The sequence below is a fragment of the Gambusia affinis genome, linkage group LG15, assembly GCF_019740435.1.
Source record: "Gambusia affinis linkage group LG15, SWU_Gaff_1.0, whole genome shotgun sequence".
NCBI classification, from domain to species: Eukaryota; Metazoa; Chordata; class Actinopteri; order Cyprinodontiformes; family Poeciliidae; genus Gambusia; species Gambusia affinis.
Window position 1 is genome coordinate 14566685 of NC_057882.1, and position 13791 is coordinate 14580475.

General features: G+C 37.5%; 1 protein-coding gene across 2 annotated transcripts in view; it reads right to left on the reverse strand.

Annotated features, from left to right (window-relative positions):
* The window catches only part of pcdh1a (protocadherin 1a), a 126124-nt gene that overhangs the window by 80747 nt on the left and 31586 nt on the right, over nucleotides 1-13791 (reverse strand). Inside the window, exon 4 of one of the 2 annotated variants that reach the window (XM_044140332.1) lies at nucleotides 11635-13386. The exons of the other annotated variant lie outside the window; for it this stretch is intronic. Within the exon in view, the coding sequence (XP_043996267.1) occupies nucleotides 13381-13386 (6 nt within the window). The 3' untranslated portion in view covers nucleotides 11635-13380. Of the gene's footprint in view, nucleotides 1-11634; nucleotides 13387-13791 lie in introns of those variants that run through there. 2 annotated transcript variants of the gene reach the window in all.

Sequence of the window (13791 nt, forward strand, 5' to 3'; positions counted from 1 at the left end):
CAGTGACAAAAAAAAAAAAAAAAGAATAAAATTATCAGCTTGATAGTATTAGAAGGCTGCCAGTTATTCTGACCTCGAGACAGCACGGCTCACAATAATTCTTGTGGCAAATAATTAGTTTTATCACACAATGACATGGGTCACCCGTAAGGGCTTGATTAGAACAAGAGAACAATATAAGAAAATGTGCGGTTCAGTGAAGCTCTCAGTGGGGATTGCTTCTTCATATCTTGTCAAATTCCAGATGACATTTCATATGACTGCAAACCAGAAACAATCCTTTTCCAGTGCAAGCTGCCGCCGCTGCCGCCTCGGAGAGTCATTATGTTGAGAGCTGAAATTCCACACTGCAGTGCTTTAGTCTTGACTCTAAGTGCTCTGTTTGTTCTGACACTTAGCAGAAAGCAGGAAGAGACAGAAATCTGATTTTTATAAATCAATGCTGTTTTGTGGGATTCGCTTGAGCGAAGCGCGCCAAAAAAAAAAAAAAAAGACAAAGACGGGAAGACGAAATATGGAAATTCTATGAACACATTATGACTTGCCTCGTTTTCAATTAATCTTTGCCTCTAATTGACTGACAGGACTTATTTGAGGTTCTAATATTTCCCGCTCCCCCCAACGAGTCGTTTCCTTAATAGCTCAACAGACTGTGACTGCCAAAGAGAAAATGGTGTAGCAGACATGCACATTTTGCTGTTTTATTTACTCTGACTCCAACTGCACCATATTGACCGTATGTTGAATACCATACTCTACTATTTCAATCTGGATAGACTCACACAGAGAAAGAGAAGCAGTTAGAGGATTTAATGATCCGGAATTTTTCTTTGGCGCTCGAACCCGGCGGAAGACTTGTGAGCTGAGGATCACCAGGCAGGTGATCGGTCCAGGTTTAGCTCAGGGTAGTCTTCCCCCCGGTCCGAATACTGGTGGTGGAACGGAGCCTTGAACGAAGGAGCAGAGAGGGAGCTATGAAGATGTCCCTGGGATGATGGTGGAGATGGGGAGGAGGTGGGTCAAGTGCGGCTGACGAGCGAGAAGATCCGGGGAGGCTTGTCCTTTGAAGGGATCCGTGAACGACGATTGGCTGAAGCGGTGCGGCGCACCTGTCCCGATTGGCTGCAGCGGGGGCGTGGTGAGTGTCTGATGTGGGACGGCTGTGTTTTGTCTCCCAGCTTGAATTTTCGCCTAGGCTTCATTTGTTATTCCAATTACATTCAGAGCACTGTATTTTTTAGCTCTGCCTGATGGATTTGCACTCATCTAATGTTTGCAGTGCACTGCTGCTTAAAGGACTAAGAATTTGCATTATAATGATTTAGAACACCAATGCATTTTTAATGTTCATAAACAACAGTGTAGCTGTGTTCTTTTTTATTTCCTGCAGAATAGGTTATTCACCATTTAACTGCAGCATTTGGAGCCACTGCTTAATATAATGTTGCTCTTATTTGTATGAGGCCTGTACAGACTTTTTCTCCCCTCTTCTTACAAAAAAAAAACAACAAAAAAACAAAAAACGGGAATACAAAGACAGATGTTTATCTAGAATCCAAGGCATCTTGGAGGTGAGGTGCTGCTGTAAATTACATTGATTTTGGTCAGAGGCGTGCAGAAAATGTGTGTAAGCGTGCCTTTAAGAGAAACTTGTAGCTGTGTGTCAATTATCATGGCGAAGAAGGAGACTTGGTGTTCTTGTGATGCTTATTTTTTCTTTGTAGGATTGTGAATTAAAAGTAAAATGCCATGATGCCTTAAAGGCTTCCACCAAACTGTATCAGACCATTCCCCGAGGTGTTTTTTTTTTTCCATTGAATGCAATACACTTGACCACTTTTATCTTAATGTACTTTTGGATTGGTTCTGCATTCAGTAGCTTTTGATCAGGAGAGAGCAACCTTCCGCAAACCTTTTGTTCTTTCTTATTTTTCTGGGCTCAGGGTATATTAACACTTGTCCCCAATTTTCTGCAGATTGCACACAATAGATTGGAACTCGTGTGGGGCGTTTATTTTGCAATTGTTTCGTATGCTTGCTCCATAAATAAATGTTTAGAATAGAATTTATGTCTGGTGCAGAGCGGGAAAACCAGCAGTGACAGAAACAATCAAACTATAATGGTATTGCTCTGGGATCGCAGCTGTAATATCCTGATTTATACATACAGTATTAGTATTTTTGTCAGTCTGCCAACTGAACAGACAACAACAACTGCTACAAAAGCAAACCAAAGGGAAAATAAATCTATTGTCTTTAAATATTAATTTATAGACTGGTCCATTGCCTGTTCGTTACCTTGCAAAAATCACATAACGTTTTCCATCTTCTCGTGTTACAACAACAAGCTTCGATAAATTTTACTCAGATTTTATCTCCTCTTGCTGCATCGACCACCCAAAATCCAGGAAATGGTCTGAAGATGTGAGAAGGATGAAATGCTGTGCAGTTCTTCGCAAATCACAAACTCTAGTCTCCCTTTTTCTCAGCAGCAAGCAGAGATTACTCTCTCTGAAAGAAAGATGCAACTGAAAGATAATATTTTTGTATCAGTAATTGTGATGTCCCCGATCTACTGCTGCTCTGGGCATGTGCCCATGTGGACTTATCACAAACTCTCTTTACCAAAAACAGCAATAAGTCCTAGTATGACGATAAGATTATATCAAATCAAAATTTCTTGCCTACATTTAAAATGCTGCATGACTCAGAAATAACGCTCTACGCACCATTAGTAAATTGTGATGTTGGTGGCATCACAGTGTTGGGGTATCAAATAAAGGGGTCTGAATCCAAATTTATACCACAGCTACTGGAATTTTTTTCCATCAACTCTGATGGTTGTGTATTCTTTTCCTTCATCTTCACAATTATGCTCTACGTGGCGCTGGTTGGTCACAAAAAGTGTAGCAATAAAAAAAAAAAAAACATTTCAAAGGGCCTGAATAGTCTTGCAACTCAACAAATGCCTACATAAACAAATGCTTCAGATTTTTCTAAAGCTTTCTATCTGAAGTAAAAGTTCACAAAGCAGTCAAATATTTGTAGTTACTTCCTATTTACCTGAGCCGGACAGCTGAAGTCACACAATGGAGCCACAATGAAGCCAACGTAGTCAGACGACTGTGTTCATGTATTAGGGTGGCCCTAAGCCTGTATCTTATCAGGTTTCGGCCCAATGCACAGGGGATGAGGGAGGGTACAAAAGGAAGTCATGCAATTAATTGTCTTCTCTGCTTGGCATTACATTTCAGCACTGCGGAAGGTCTATTACAGGAGCAAGTCAATGATTAAACCTTAACAATAATCACTGATGAGCTTATGCCTTCATCCTCTATGCTACTTCAGGGTCTCCTGGTTAATGGTGCCCAGCCACGACAATTCCACTCAAACGAAATAATAAAAATGCGAGTAGAAGCAAAAAGCAATTTATGATATTTAAAGACCGGGTTTGTCCCCAATAGAGAAATAAAACAATAGCTTGAAGTAATTATAGTGTTTCAGGATGAATCTATCAATAAAAATGGACTACATAATCCCCTAACCAGACAGAATTGTCTTACCAAAAAAGAAAAAGGAAAAAACAAAAACAAAAAAAAACCTGAGATACTTTTGAAGCTGCAGAGAGAAAAAAAATAGGGAAGGTAAAAGTCAAAGGCGAAGCTGTGTGTACGCGCATTACAGGGAGAAAAAAACAAAAAGTAAAACATATGAAAGAGAAAACTCACTGAAAAAAAAATGTGAGAGGTTGAGGGTGCTTGAGAAGAAAATGGCTAGGGAAGCACAGAGGAGGCTAAGGGTGAAAAAGAAGTCTTAGAGGCACAAAAGTGGCAGTTGGAGAAGAGGAGATGGTTCATTTGTCACTGTCAGATCAGTTTGTTTCTCCTTCATAACTGCAAGGACGCGAACTGGCCCACAACCCAGCCCCAGATTTCTCTCCTTCCTGAGCCAACCGCCCATCGCAATGTAGGCTCCAACCTCTGCCAGCACCTGGCCTCGCTGGAGAGGAGGATGCACCCATGCAACAGTGCACATAATGTTATCTGCCTGTGTGGCCATGCTCACTGAGCTTAATCAAATGTATGTCCCACTAACAGTTGCAACCTATAGCCTCAAGTCAAAGACTTTGTCTATGGGCATGTCTAAATAATAGGTTTTTTTTTTTTTTTGTCTTTTCTTTTCTTTTTTTGTACCAAAATTTACAAGTCATGAACCTATTACATTGTCATTATTTCCAAAACTTACATTATGTATTCATTACATTAAAGAATAAATGAATTAGAGTGGGTATAATGCAAATACTGAACAGCTGCTTACAGCTCAGCTTGACCATGGGCCCTCTTCCATCTTTATATGGACCTCCTGCAATGAAACTGGAGGCAGCGTGCTGATATAGCACTCCTGGATGCATCACAGGCAGAATGCAACAAACTTTTATTGGCTGAGTGTCTACCCCAAACTGGGTCCTGTAATGAGTACCGTGGTGGTGCTTCCTCAGTAAAAAATCTCTCAGTTGGAGGTTAGGAAATACTTTCTTTGGCTCAGAAAAAGGCAGTGTGGTTGGCAGTCATATTGCATGTTTGGTCCCTTGTGGGTAATGTGCCTAAGCATCCTTCACCAAGTGTAATTAACCCAAACTGTTTGGGGTGTGTGTAGGTAAGGTAAGGCAATTTCTGCACCTAACCGTGAGGTGTTTCTGCTGCTCCTGCAGTTATCTGAATTGTTTATCCGAATGATAATTCCCATCATGGTGTTTGCTTCCATAAGGATTTCATTATTTCCTTTGGAATTCTTTTTATTTATTTTTTTACTTTTTGCTTTGTTTGAAGGATTTTCCTTCCAGCTGTCTTCCTAAGAAAAACTGCCTCTATTGCTTTTGTGCTGTTCAAGATTCTTTATAATATACCATTCCTCAATGGTATATAAGTGGTATGCAAATAAATATGTTTTTTTCTGAAACACTAAAAGCTACGAAAAAAACTGAAATTATATATAATGCATAATTTAATTACTTAAATTGTTAGAGGAGAAGAAAATCCACCTATACAACAAAAATGAATCTTGGAGGGTATCAAATATTACCTGTTAGAATTATTTAGTTTTCATGCGCACTTGTTTGCAAATTTGAAGTTCTGTAAAAGTTAGTCATATTACATTTTTTATAAAAAGAGATCATGCCATTTCCATTTACTCTGTATGGCAAAACAACAGAGTATAGAAAATGCTACACTGCATTTACATTGTGGGAATCTCAATGACTGACACTCTGTTCACAGCAGCTGTTCTGTTATTCCGTAAAAGTTTTAAACTCGGCATACTTAAGGACATAAGTACAACCAGTTAATGAATGTAAACTGAACTGAGCATAATTGCTTCATATCATCTAGGTAATGTTAGACATGTCAAAATGTCCTCCAGCGACACAAACATTGAACTTGACCAAACTGTCATCCTGTGTTACAATTGTTGAGAGAAGGTCCTTGGTGTTCCTCTAATTAGATGAAACTTTGTGAGAAATTCCAATATTAGTGTCTGCTTCAGATGCAAAGTATTGAGTGTGTAAGAATTAATGGGATTATTTCCTCTTGACGATATCTTTTCTTTCTTTCATTAAAAACCAAAAACAAACAAACAAAAAAAAAAACCCACCAGGGGTAACAGCCTTGAAGTCATCACCATTTAAAATTCTCAATGATAACAGTAAGTTATTAATTCCCATAGTTGAAATGATGGAGCAAAATCAAGCCATTTTTACAAAATGATCACTTATTATAAATTCAGAAGCCACCAGAGGGACAATAATCAGGATTTTCATTTTGCAGATCCGTTCAAAAACCTCTCGAGTGGTGGATCGCATGATGAGAAAATGGTGCTAAAACGACTAAAAAATTAGTCATGCAGACACACTTTTGAAAAGATAATTTTTGTGCTATTTTAAGTAACATGTTTCACAGATCTGTTTACTCTCTCTGCCAGAATTACAATGATTCTATGTCTGTTTTAAAATTATGTTTTGCATATTTCTTTTTGGACTACTGACAATTACTCCAAGCATTGAACTCAAATAATAGGTGACAGGTGTGAAAAAGCTAAATTTGCTCCTGGAGCTGGTGTATATGAACATATTTAAGGTAGTTTACCTTTCAGAGTTCAAAATTTGGAAGAACACGGGTGTTGCTAACAGAAGAGTGCAAAAATATTTGTTCAAAACACATTTCTGACATGTAACGCATATTAAAACATTTATTAATTTTAGTTATCACAACCAGCACCCCTCCCGACCCCACTAGGAACAAGGGTGTTAGAAAATGGATGGATAACCCGCAACTTATAGAACAGCACCACAAAAAGCATCACTAAATTTGCCAATAGAAGAATCAAACTGTGAAACATTGGTATTGGAAGCAAATTAAATTAAGGTATCTGGATCAAATTTGAGACTGATACACAGTTGAAGAAAACAATTCTTGACAGATGGGTTTTATGATTTTACACACTTGTAACACACATCTAAATTATAATGCAGGATGTCTTCTTCAAACAAGAAGACATCCTGTTCTGCCACAAGGTGATATTGGCACCTTGTGGCAGAACATTTTTAGCAACAGGTTTGGTGAAAAATGGGGTTGTGATTCATCAAACAAAGGAGTTTTTTTGGGGGGGTTTTCATCTTTGAATTTGGACATTAACAACTTTGGTGAATGTGAATTGGCCTCTCGCTTATTTTGATCAACAGCTTGCATTCTAGAGATGTGACATTGACTTTGGGGAAAGAGGTACAAACAGTTATATTATTTACAATTGCTTTAGAGAATGATTCTATTAAATCTTCTTCTTTTGGTGCCAGTGTTTATCATTTTGTCCCTATGGCATTTGTTTCTTTGCAGTTTAGTCAATTTATGCCCAACTCTTTTTGGGTACAACAGGAATAATTTTTACGTACTTGGATAATTGAAAATGATTTTCTATGATATACTGAGTCCGCAACAACAAAATGTGGTTATTTGGTAAATAGTATTTGGCAGAAGGATGTGGCTCGGAGTTCCTTCTGTTCTAATATGTCATATTTCATTAGAGTCAACTTCTTTCTAAACATGAATCAGAACGAATGTGAAATGGAAATATGGTGTAATGCAAAACTACAAAAGAATAAAAAATGCATGATATTTGAATTTTTATGTGTCTACTTCACGAATAATAATCGGTAACTCCAGAGACTATTGAACAAGTATCTAATGGCTTAAGAACATGGGTAAGCCCTGGAAGGAGGAAGGCTTGAACATTTTTGCATTTTTGCATTGATGCATTTTTGACCCAAAATCGTTAGTGGGCTTTATATAAGGTTTGTTTGGTTCCGTAAAAAACAGCATTGACTGGTGTTGGAATAACATTTTGATAATTTTTTACTGAATCTCTCTCAAAATGCAGAAAAGTACATAAAAATTACTAAAGAACAGCAACAAAGGTTTATCTCTCAGATGCCTCCTGTAATAAAAAACTGTTTGCAAGTGGCCCAGGGGGTGAGCTCTGGACTCCAAAAATATTTCACGCTTAGGTAACCCTTTAGTTCAGTTCTTTTTCTTTTTTATTTATTTATTTAGTTTTTAAATTCTCAGTGCTAAATGTAGCCAGATGGATGACGAAAGTATGAAGATTTTAATTTAAATATGTACTTTTCTTTTTATAAAAAAATTGGATTTTCCTAAATATTCAAACAGTTAACCTGGATATTGTTTCTAACCCATTTAGAGGCAAAACACACAAAATGTGTGTCATTGGTAAATTACCATTGCATACACAAACTTCAATATATTTAATGGGGATTTTAAATGACAGGCAGACACGCAGTGCTGCATAACAGTTGAAGGAAGGAAAAAGTTTACATGGTTTAATTGTTTCCTCCTAAAAGCTGTAAAAAGAAAAAGAAAAATCACAGTTGACATAGCAATATCCATCTGTGTGACAAATGGCTGTTTAGATGAAAGTGCTAAAATATTTTAAATGTCACTCATTATCACTGTGCATAAAATATGCACAGTGATAATAAGAGCATATTCTTCCTATTAGAAGTATGCTTCTAATAGGAATAGAAGTATACTGTGTTTTAGGCTCAAGCATGTTATGGATTTTATTAATGCATTATACAGTTGGGAGGGAGATGTCATTATGACAGAGACAACAGAGATGAATGAGAGGAAAAGTATGCCAAATGCAACAGAGTTTTTTAGTTAATTATTCTTCAATGACATTTCAAGAATGCCATTGTTATGTTTGGTATTTGTTATAAAATGACACAGCCCTGCTGTAAATCCACCAAGAAAAACTGAAAACTGAAAGTCTGGGCAAGATATTAATTGTACATGCTGCCAAGAGCACAACTGTGACACAGGAGGAGCTGCAGGGATCCACATCTCAGGTGGATCCAGAATCCTTTCTCTTCTGCAGTGTTCGACAATTGTTGACTATCACTACACTGACAAATGCTGCCATTGGAGGCACTCTCCAAAGGTTTGTGAAATACGGAATGTCCTGGCATGAAATAACTTTGTTCTGGTTCTTCCCATCTCAAGTGAAATAACAAACGTATATGTTGTGGTGGAGTATGTGAAGGCCTTAACATATGGCATAAGCTTGAATATGCCTTTGTCACAGTGGAAAATGGTAGTAGCAGCATTATGCTATGAGTATGGTGTTGTTTTACAGAAACAGGAAAGCTGATAAGAGGCAAACTGAGATGGAGCTAAATACAAAAGATTACAAAAATTCTGTGACCTGGTTAGAGATACTTTACAGCAAGTCTCCAACTCTAAATGTACAGAAATAGTTACAGTGGGATGGTCTAGATCAAAGTAAAATCATGCTTTAAAACAGAAAATTGAGGGAGTGCTACAGCGGCAGAGGGGTAAAGCATGACCCTTGTATGGAGGTCTGATGACCCTGGCCACATATCTTCCCTCTCTCATTACCCTCTTTCCTGTCTGACCATTCTCAAACAAAGTCCACTAGGGCCAATAAAGCCTTTTAAAAGCAGATCAGTCATAGTCCAGACCTAAATCCAATTAAGAATCTGCGAGAGGTTGACACTGATGTTTACAGATAATATCCATCAGATCTGCCATATCCATAAGCTATTTTTATTGTGCAAATATTTCAGCACCCACACGTGCAACCCTGGTAGAAACACACCCAAAACGACTTCCAGCTGTAATCGCAATTCCTAGTAGTTTAACAGTTTCGAAAACCATCTATTATTTTAGTTCAACTTTACAATGTTTGCTGCTGGTCTATCATATAGAATAGAATGCTTAAGGCGTATAAATACTCTAGCACAGCACTGTATGTAGTAAAGCTGGGCTCTTTGAAGGGGAGAGGAGGGCACGGTTGGCAGCTTTACCCAGCTGTTAATCCAAACATGCCCCCAGCATACTTCACAGAGGGCTGCAGTCAGAGAGTAGAAAAACTACAGCAGGATGACAGCAACAACTTGCTCCTTTTACTTAAAATTTCAAACTATTCTTTGGTCCAATTAAATAGCAGATGTACAAGTCATTAAAATGTGCTTGTGAGAATTAATTTGCCGATAATGAGAATAAGTTAGCTGTTAAAGGCAGAAAAAAAGCCCCACCAAAAACGCACATCAAATTAATTTTAGTTAAGAAATTAATTGTAGCTCCGCAAAAAAAGTTTGTTACAATGAGAAACGCTGAAACAATGCTAATTAAAATCTTTTCATTAGGCAGTGCCTAATGTAAAATAAATAAATAAATAAATAAAAATAAATAATTGGTTTACAAACACATAGCACCGTGCCATCAAGTGCACACGTCTGCAACAGCTGAACAAATATTAAAATCTTCAAAGAGAACAGTCTGCTTGAAAGTATGTCAAAGTATCCCTATTTTCACCAAGCGCCCCAGAAACAGCAGCCAAGTCAGTGATTCACCTTTGACATGATTTGGGATTTAAATGAAAAAAAAAAAAAAAAATGTCCCCATGAAAAAAAAGAAAAGAAAAAAAATGTGTCTGCCGTTAGAAGATTTGGGTCAGGCTCATCAAACATAATAAGCGGCACACTAATCACATGAGAGGCAGTGTGCGGAAGCCTCACAGCTGTATGCAATTGTTCCAATCGAAGGAGGGTGAACGAGCTCCCATTAGCTGGAGAACATGTTCAAGCAGTTACAAAAGCCCCGGAGAAATCTCAGCTGCGATCTGTTTATGCTCAATAATGCTTATGCTAATTTATATTTGTTGCCGTACTGCACGTTGTGAGATGGTTTTCTAACCAGAAAGTGCAACCATATAGGTGTACAGAACAGATGTCGAAGTAAGATGTAGATTGATTTGAGGATCGGCAAAAGAAAAAAAAAAAGAAAGAAAAAAAACAAAACAAAAAACGAGCATGCAGTATTGTGATGGGAAACGATGCTTTTCGGGTGACCGTGTTTGACAATGGTCATGTTTTGGAAGAAGCGCATGGCTTTTTAATGACAAATCAAATGAGTTTCACATCATATGTAACTGTGCACCTTTGTGGCTGAGTCATCTTAAAGGTGTCTGTGGGCGAGAGCTCTACCCTAATGGATCTTAATGGGTTTTATGGTGCGCTGCAGGCTTCTAATGGGGGTAGTATGTCTGATGGGGATGCAGCCCTCACTCCACTCCCACCCCTGGGGACCTGTCTAGGTTCCTAATGTCACCTGAAGAGAATAAAACATAATGTTCTGCTGTTTGCATAAGTAATTGCTAAAAAAAAATTCTAATAAAAAAATACAAATAAAAGTTTCATTTTTTGGAAGGGCTGAGGAGTGGAGTGTGGGGGGAGTGGAGTTAGAATATGTTTGAGTATAAAAGAAGCCCAGGAGTTAAACCAGTGGGGAAAGAAATGGCATATTATTGAGGGACACTTTGGTGCTAAGCTGCTTATTGATAAAAGCACTAATCTGCCTGGCAGAAGGTAAGGAGGCAGGGTGGTGTGGTGATATAATATCTTAGCTACACGCAATATCATCAGGAACCTGAGCCTCCACACAGCCTTGCCTAAAGGAGTTACTTTATTTCATTTTTATTTTACTTTTACCTGAAAGGTGGAAAATGGCCGACTTGCTGGAAGCATTGAGCCTGGGGAAAAAGTCGGAGCAGATGATTGTGTAAACCACCGGCTTTTCATCGGACATTTCATCAGACGTGATCAATAGGCAGAGACAATTGTCTCTAATATGTGTATGGATCACTTGCATCACTTTAATTATTTTCCTTCTACATGAAAGAGCAAGTCAGCGCAACTGAGCATTTTGATGACATTAAGAGTGCTCATGGTTGGCAGCCCCTCGACACACAGAATGAAGCAATTTTCATTTCTCTTGAAGAATTTAGTCCAACCTTTCTTTTTATGATCTAATATACCTGAACTCAGCCAGAAACTCACACTAATTTGATGGTAAATGCTTTCCAGTGTGTTGCAGAGAAATCATACAACTTATAGCCATCAACAAGTATTTCAGATAATTCTGACTGGATATTTGACCACTCTTCCTCTACAATATAGTAAAGCTCAGATTTTTTTTTTTTTTTTTTTTTTTGACTTCCTGGTATGGACCAGACTTTCACAAACAGTTCACAGATCTTGAGTAAAAATTGAAAATTATGTTTTTGTTTTTTTTTTCATTCCAAAACTATTGCTGACTATTTTGACCACAATGAAAAGAAGATTGTTTGTTTGTAGAAGTTTAGGTGAGGCTTCCAGAACAATATAACAACTGCCAAGTTTGACAGTCGAAGCATTATGCTGACAGTTTGTTTCTTTCCGAGCGCAACAATGGAGGACTACAGTGGACACCCACCTATTTGTAATTCGGTATTTGCAGATTCGCCAGCTTGTAGATTGTTCTGTGGACTGTGATTCAAAACGTTTTGCTGAAAAACTGCAGGTTTTTAAATTTTTTTTCCACACAAAACATATTTTAAATATTTGAACAAAAAATGCAGGTTGGGAAGCTGAAATACCTAGCTGCAATGCTTCTTCACACAATTGGCTAGAGTTTGAAAAGTAGCAAATCAGTGCCATTTGTTTTCTTTGACACTGATTGGTTGTAACCCCAAGAGTGGAGAGAAGGAAGGCAAAGGATGTTAACTCCATAATTGGTGCAAAGACAGTTTCCACAGTGGATATTAATGCATCTAGATATATATATTATTAACTACTAAAATATGCAGTTATAGACCATTTTATTTTCAAGTATTTGCATATTTTAACTATTTGCAGGTGATTGTGGTTCCTAATAAAAAGTGATGGCACACTGCTGTCTTGAATTGTTTAGATTTATAAAAACTCAATAACTGCGTCCTTGCCAGATAATCGTTAAATTCTAGTTAGGAAGAAGCATGTGGTTTCTGTACAACTCAATAAAAGCTATTTCATCAAATTAAATACAGGGTATGTGTGTGTATGTATGCATTTGGGCTTCCTTGTGAACAAGATGAAATTCAACATCATAAAAAGTAGGTTTAAAAAAACATGAATACATTTTTTTTTTTTTTTGCACAAAAAAACAATCAAATAAATCTTTAAAAGCCCTACATTATTGTCACATTTCTGCTTATCAGTAATTTATGTTAACGTCTAACGTAGATGACAAGCCCTTTTTATCACAAATATTCAAAATGTAATGTCCGTGATGTATATGTGTGATTTTCATCAGCTGCGAGGTGAAGACATTTATCCTGGTGAGATGTCATTCCGCTGCTGAAATGTTAATCACGTTGTCGTGTTTCATCATTCCTCGGCTATGACTCCAGCGAATCCAGTTTAAACAACAGGCAAACTGGAAGTAACAAGTGTCACATCGTGTTAGCACACAACACTGGCACATCCTCCAATTCTTGTAAAAGCTTGCTTTAAAATAAAAAAAAAAATAAAAAAATACTGAATACAGGAAGAAAACCACCTTTCGCCCCGCTGCAGAGAACAGTGTGATGGATTTTAGGTAGCGGCATAGAAACTGCAAAAGAAAAGATTACCTGTTTCACACGCTGAAAAGCTTAAAACTCTTCTTGAGTAAATGTTTGTTTTTATCCATTATCCACAACTGTCAATTGTTTACCAAGGCCAGCTGATCTCAAAGGACCAACTGTGATCATTTGGTGTAAGAGTGAGGCACAAATGAAATCAATGGGTGCGTCCTAGTTCAGCAGTCCGCACCTTCGTTAGAGAGGCTTGTTGATTGAAGACGTCCATTTTTATTGCATCTCTTTTCCTTTCTCTGTTTTGATCTCCATCTGAAGGGTTTCATCGGTAACATCTAGAATCTATGCCGAGGGTCTCAACCTCTAATTCTTCAGGGCCGGTGTCCTTCATTCTTAAGATGTATCCCTGATCTATCATGCCTGAAACAAATGGTTGAATTAATTTGTCAGTACGTACAGCAAGTACACCCTCATCTATGCCTTTTTTTAAGCAAGCAATTTTTTTTTTCTTTTTGAATAATAATTTTATGAATAAACCAGGTTTCAATTTTAGGACAACACCATAACTTAAACCAGAGATGCACTGATCAGACATCCAGTAACTACAGACCATAACATTAGCTAATTTGTGTAAAGGTCGTTTTTAGTTTAATTACTAACAAATACTAACAATATAAGTACAACCAGATATACTGATGGATATAGTTTTGAATCCAACAGAAATTAAAGGCATGACAAGTTTATTTCCCATTGAAACATCAAAGATCAATCCAACCTTTTCCCTGATTTTCACTGAGAAACTGTCAGAAACCTTAGAATTAACCA